Source organism: Trichoderma evansii, assembly GCF_050947405.1.
Source record: "Trichoderma evansii strain SZMC 28006 chromosome Unknown GGI43scaffold_50, whole genome shotgun sequence".
Lineage (NCBI taxonomy): Eukaryota > Fungi > Ascomycota > Sordariomycetes > Hypocreales > Hypocreaceae > Trichoderma > Trichoderma evansii.
Window position 1 is genome coordinate 4,209 of NW_028145156.1, and position 6,008 is coordinate 10,216.

The 6,008-nt window shown below is 47.3% G+C and overlaps 3 protein-coding genes across 3 annotated transcripts in view; 2 read left to right on the forward strand and 1 right to left on the reverse strand.

The window, feature by feature from the left end:
• The first annotated feature begins 1,140 nt into the window (after window positions 1–1,140).
• Window positions 1,141–1,820, forward strand: GGI43DRAFT_419336 (uncharacterized protein). The gene is made up of 2 exons (XM_083207661.1): window positions 1,141–1,410; window positions 1,468–1,820. Exons 1-2 carry the CDS (start codon window positions 1,296–1,298, stop codon window positions 1,659–1,661), a joined length of 309 nt encoding a protein of 102 aa, XP_083055030.1. The 5' UTR covers window positions 1,141–1,295; the 3' UTR covers window positions 1,662–1,820.
• A 337-nt stretch (window positions 1,821–2,157) lies between these two features.
• On the reverse strand, window positions 2,158–3,026 carry GGI43DRAFT_419337 (uncharacterized protein). Its single transcript, XM_083207662.1, has 2 exons — window positions 2,836–3,026; window positions 2,158–2,748 (listed from the first exon to the last, which is right to left on the reverse strand). The coding sequence occupies exons 1-2, from the start codon at window positions 2,957–2,959 to the stop codon at window positions 2,558–2,560; spliced, it is 315 nt and encodes a 104-aa protein (XP_083055031.1). The 5' UTR covers window positions 2,960–3,026; the 3' UTR covers window positions 2,158–2,557.
• Window positions 3,027–4,384: 1,358 nt separating this feature from the next.
• Window positions 4,385–6,008, forward strand: part of GGI43DRAFT_426718 (uncharacterized protein) — a gene marked incomplete at both ends in the record, with an annotated part of 2,282 nt that continues 658 nt past the window's right edge. Inside the window, 4 exons of the mRNA XM_083208703.1 lie at window positions 4,385–4,485; window positions 4,560–4,957; window positions 5,014–5,466; window positions 5,500–5,781. Of these exons, the coding sequence (XP_083055032.1) occupies window positions 4,385–4,485; window positions 4,560–4,957; window positions 5,014–5,466; window positions 5,500–5,781 (1,234 nt within the window). The remainder of the gene's footprint in view (window positions 4,486–4,559; window positions 4,958–5,013; window positions 5,467–5,499; window positions 5,782–6,008) is intronic.

The following is a 6,008-nucleotide window of genomic DNA, read 5'->3' on the forward strand; positions in this document are numbered from 1 at the left end:
CCTTCGATAAGAGAATGCCAGGTCCATCCAAGACAATGTGGCGGGCAAGCTTGTTGTCACCTTTTTGGTATATAGGATCCTGGTATGACTTGCGGGTGCATAGTACCGGTATTCAATCGGCAATTGCACACATCATATGCAAGGGTAATTGGCCCTGCCTAACGAACATTTGACGGGCTGAACAAGGCTTCAAGGGCAAACGACAATCGGCGATTCTGGGACTTGAGCATATTGATTCATTGATTATGGCTAGGGACATAATGGAATTTAGGAAAAGGCGTCATAGGGCTCTGAGGGGGCAAGAGAAGGCATTCTTAGGGCCTAGATGTTAAGAGTCGAGAATGTTTGGTTTATTCAACTCTGAAACCAAGCTTGTTCCCCCTACCTTGTACTAAGTAAAGATATCTTAGGGAGAGGTCTCAGAGTCACCCGATTAGAGTTGCCTGATGTCTATAGGCTGCCCAATATTAACACTGCCCTGCAAAATTGCCTTTTGCCGCGCCTTCCATATAGCCATGCAAGATCTCTAACACAGCGAATCACTCTTCAAAACTGCCAAAAATCGAACTTTCCCCTTGTGCGTTCTACTTTGCAGTGGCCGAAACTAGAGTTAGACGGATTTACTAGTAAGCCGTTACATTGCAATACTGTCAAATTCAACGAATTTTAGCATGCCCTTATTCCTTGCTCTGTGAATATAGGGAATACAGTAATTGATAACTTTTTCAGACCTATCACTTAACTATTTGATTAGTATACTTAGAATTAATCATTATATGTCCCATCCCATTCCGTGCATTGCCTTTTCTAACCGTCTTAAGCACTTACCGCTTGGAAAGTCTCAAGTGTGTAAGAACCTTGTCCTTTTCGTCTTTATCCCATTCCGTAACAAGACATTATGCACTATTGTCTTATTCTAGGAATTGGAGTTCGATATTTTATATCTCTTAATATGATGTTACTGTATGCTTAGTTGTCCTATTTCCACACAAGACAGGGCATTCTCCAATGCCGATTAAGCGTGTATGACTAGGAGGGCATTGAGACACTTGCCAAGCTCTCTACGTCTTTTAACATCGCTGCTAAAAGATCTCGGAACACCGGTATTCTCGCCAGAAATGGAGATGGTCACGGGGCAGAGGACAATTGTGAAACTCTCAATATAGATCGTAGTAACTACATACTTGTTGAATCACAGCTCATAATTACAATAAATGCAGAACACTTCTCCTCGCAGACCTCAATCTATCAACCACAATTCAATCATCTAGACTTCTTATCCTACTACGAACAAAATGACTCTTTTCCATCTTGTCGGCCTTGCTACCCTCCTTGCTGTCGCGACAGCCCAAATCACTACGCCATGTACTTATCAGGAGTATGTGTGTGGCTCAACACTAATAACCAATGGCATGTTCTACTTCTCCAGTATCTCTTATTAAGCTATAAGCTAACCTTGCCGTCAAGGATATAATGCTACCGCTGAATTAAGACCAGCATATAGTACCAATCCCAATGCTCCGAATATTACGGATGCCCAGCTGAGCCAGGTCCTCTTCCGCTGCGTCGATCAAGCCGGCGGCATTATCGGCAACTCTTACTGCATTGTCGGCTGTGCTGTGATTGGTAATAGTACCGTCAACGATATGTGTACTATGTAATGTGGAGTGGTTACTGGTTGGTTACTGCGATGGCTAGGGCTTGCAATTTGCAAGCCTGGAGGACGTGAGGGATTAGAGCCGTGAAATTATGATAGTGCTACTACTCTTTTTTCCCCATGTTACAGGGGTTTTTTTTAATGAGAGTAGCGATTTCTGAAACCTCGCGTGGTCACTTCTATGTTTCTTTATTAACTCCAGTTGGTCTCTACATCGTATCCTACACAAACTTACCTCTGGATCACAGGAGCTTCATCAGTCACAATATGAGCTCTATTTGTTTCATACGAGATACAAATTTTGGATAAGTTCCCATCTCAAGGAACACGGTCGCGGCGAGTTAGAAATACCAATCCCTAGCGACATGATTTCCAACAATCGAGACCCTTTTCAAGTCGGTTACAATCACATTAATATCTATCAATTTCGTCAAGAAGTAAAGTAAAAAAAGTAGTAGTTCAATCAATTATCTCATTTTCTCCTTGGATACAAGAGATTTCCATTACCATTTAAATGGTTCCATTGGAAATTTTATGGCCATGTCATTTCATGTTTCATCACTCTAGAAAGGAATGAATGTGTCACATGAAAGTCGGAAAACAAGAGACGGCCTGCATGTTTACACAGGAGTTTCATCTTAGCTGGAGCTATTATACCTTACTAAAAAAGAAGGGAACTTGCAAGTACCTAACCTCAACCAAACACATTCCGTCCATGGTTAATAAGTTCAAGGCAAAGTAGAAAGTAGCATAAGTTACATTAGCTAGAATCACATTCTAGATTCAGCCTCGCCTAAATAATCTTAGAAACTCTGCACCACCAAATAGTCTCTATTTAAGGACCATAACATCGTAATCAAAGATGACGTCGGTACTAGAACTTAAGAAAGGTTCGACAGCTTACATGACGCACTGGTCGTTAACCAGAGTACCGTTCATATTGATGCAGCCCGCAAAGCAATACGAGTTACCGACTATCCCTCCGCTAATATTGATGCAACGGTAGATGACCTGGAGAAGTAAAACGTCGGGGAGGGGCGGAATAGATGGCGTGCTGGCGACAGCGGCGGCGAGCTCGGTAAGGTTGTAGCCTATAGGTGTAGCGGAAGCATAACGACATGAGACAGGCATTCATTCGAACGAAAAGGATATTACGGAAGGAAGGTGACTGTAATTACCATAGTCATTGAGTAGATTAAAGCCACACTTATAACTCTGGTAGATACAAGGATTGGTAAAGGTATGGACGCCAGGGACGAGGCAGAGCGCTGCGGCGAAAAGAGTAACCAAGGTACTATGCATCTGGGATCTAATTGAGTTTGCCAAGATGAATACAGAAGAGGACCTTGTGTTGGAAGTTGGGCTCTGGTTATTGTTACTGGTACTGGAGTATAGAATAAACTAGGGCGACGCTGGCTTTATGTACTCGGTTGACTCCTATGGCATGTAGCAAAATACTCCAACACAGGATGTTCGCACTTGCATCCATAAATTCACAGGTAAAGTCCTGGAGTTAAATTACACTTTAAAGGTTAGGATAACATAAATCGACGGAATTTGTCTTCTTTTTAAAACTCCTACTTACCCTTGACACAGCCAGATATTTGGATCTTGATTACAGTTATGCACCATTATAGAGCCTGCAGATTCCTTAGTTCTCGAGGAACTACAAGCTTGTCTGGGCCGGGGAATATTATGGCAAAGCCAGGACGCCAAGTAAATGCCACGGAGTAGACTGGGTAGAGCATCCCGAATTCTCGCCGTTATCAGAAGTAGACCATGACTGAATGCCCTGTACGCTGGGTTGCCCAAGGAACAAAGCTCCTCGCGCGGGCTGGCATGCAAGGGCGTGCATGGGTATGGCCAGCCTCAATGTGAGCTTTTGCTCCAGCAACCCGACGACGAACTCATCTACGACAGACGTCATTGGTCTCATACCCCATGGCACGCAGAGCACTATACTGAGAGGCCGTTGCCGGAGCGAAATCGAAACATGAGGTGTATTTCTTTCGAGGCATGAATTAATCCAAGCCTCACCTTTCCAATAAACCCTACACCTGCTGGCTGGTTGCATGGTAGGCAGGAAATAGATGCGATGGGATAGATGCGAGTCTAGAGTTGCAGTTACTGGTGTACCTAGGACGTATCTTTATCCGAGTACATTGTTGGTCTCTAGGTACGTTTAGAGGTCCGCTCCATTGCATCTGATCTTGGTAATATCCCCCAGAGCTCAGCTTTAGGAAAACTGACCGTGAGACTATACGATACAAAGGTCTAGCAAAGAAGCAATCACATTAGCCACATTGCGACTTGTCTCATATTACATAATCCAGTTTGACCTATGTTCTGCATCGCTGATGATGTTGGCAGTCCATTCCTAAGAGTCGGACCGACCAATCAAATAATTATATAAGTTTTCTAGCTCTCTGTGTTTATGTTGATCTTCCTCACGTGTTTTCAACCTGTTTTAGGGGTAATTGGAATTTTATTTGCACTGAATAGTTTGCGGCTTTCATCTTATCTTAGTGTAGGTACTTATAGACGTCGATTTCATGAAGACTACCAACATGTCATGCAATACTACCTTGATGCACTCAGTAATGTCGCTCCTGTTTCCTCCTTGCGCGTTTCTCTGAGGCCCGTCCCTGGTGCCTGAGAGTGCACTTGTTCAGCTTTAGGTATTCACCCCCTTACATTTTCACACCGGCCGACATCCAACGGATGAGCATGCGTTTACCCGCCAAGTTTTCGGCGCTGTTGCCTCTACTGAAGGTTATTGACTTAGAGTCTCCTTGCTTGGATGGGGGTTTTGAGTCAGCGGGCGTTGGGTAAGTCCAGTACTCTCTGTTATATGAATGAGTCTGCCGTAAATGAAAAGTGCTTACAGCCAACATAATTTCAGAGCTCCGCCCAGGCCCAACAACCAGCCTCAGTTCCTCCTCCAGCTCGACGAACTACGGCCTAAAAGACTAACGCCTTCCTATTTATTCCCAAAGGGTACTTGTACAGAATGTCAGTTTGCGACATTCTTCTCACTGATTGGCGACCGGTTGTTCGCAGACGGAGAGATAGTCGCGACCAACGAGGGTACGATATACCAGCCGCTCCTCGAGACACCGAGCATCAGATCCATCGACCATGGGTTCTCGCTCGAAGAGGGCATTATTCAGTGGCGGCATCCGAGCTTTGCTGGCGGAAAAGCCAGCTTTTGCTTATCGGCGTCGAATACGGTCCTGGCTGTGTTCAACGAATCAAGCACTCCGGGTGACTGTGCGCCAGCGAACCTTGTCAATGTGCCATGTGAGTTTTATTACAACGAAACAGATTCCACCAGCCTTGGCTCATGCGTGTTATAGATGGCCGGTGTTTCCCATCGGTTGAATCGATTAATGTATTAGTCATGGATGACGATACTAGGTCTGCTCAACAAGCTGCAGGAAGCGTAGGTAATACGGACAGCCCTGCCGGGCCGAAGTGGCTGGATACCAGACCAGATATCACCAACCATGGTTATGGCAGAGCTTCCGTTGGGACAGATCAGCTGAATCCTCTGGCTCCTATTGATCGGACCAACTACAACTACAATACCGGACGACCGGGTTCCACAACACCACCGGGCTCTGTTGGCTACGGGGGTAGCCACAAACATCATGATGCCGCTTCAAGTCCTATAGGACCCTCAGGTCCGGCAGGGCTCCCTGGATCTGATGGATGGGACGGTAGGGATGGGGAAGACGGCGACGATGGGAATGATGGTAATGATGGGAGGGACGGTAGGGATGGGGAAGATGGCGACGATGGGAAAGATGGTAATGATGGGAGGGACGGTAGGGATGGGGAAGACGGCGACGATGGGAATGATGGTAATGATGGGAGGGATGGGAGGGATGGCAGGGATGGGAGGGATGGCAGGGATGGGAGGGATGGCAGGGATGGGAGGGATGGCAGGGATGGCAGGGATGGCAGGGATGGCAGGGATGGCAGGGATGGCAGGGATGGCAGGGATGGCAGGGATGGTATGCAGGGTCTTCCTGGGCCACCTGGGCCACCCGGCCTCCCAGGTATTAACGGGTTGAATGGTGAGCCTGGGCCAATGGGTCCTGGAGGTCCCGCCGGTCCCGAAGGTGCCACTGGGCCAGCAGGAGCCACTGGGCCAGCAGGAGCCACTGGGCCAGCAGGAGCCACTGGGCCAGCAGGAGCCACTGGGCCAGCAGGAGCCACTGGGCCAGCAGGTGCCACTGGGCTTCAAGGTGCCACTGGGCCAGCAGGAGCCACTGGGCCAGCAGGAGCCACTGGGCCAGCAGGTGCCACTGGGCTTCAAGGTGCCACTGGGCCAGCAGGAGCCACTGGG

What these genes read in the sequence shown, in the direction of transcription:
- GGI43DRAFT_419336 (XM_083207661.1), top strand. Translation starts at nt 1,296, where the DNA reads ATGACTCTTTTCCATCTTGTCGGCCTTGCTACCCTCCTTGCTGTCGCG. An exon ending in CTCAACACTAATAACCAATG is followed by an intron (nt 1,411 to 1,467) that starts GCATGTTCTACT and finishes CTTGCCGTCAAG; the next exon opens with GATATAATGCTACCGCTGAA.
- GGI43DRAFT_419337 (XM_083207662.1), bottom strand. Translation starts at nt 2,959, where the DNA reads ATGCATAGTACCTTGGTTACTCTTTTCGCCGCAGCGCTCTGCCTCGTC. An exon ending in TAATCTACTCAATGACTATG is followed by an intron (nt 2,749 to 2,835) that starts GTAATTACAGTC and finishes CTACACCTATAG; the next exon opens with GCTACAACCTTACCGAGCTC.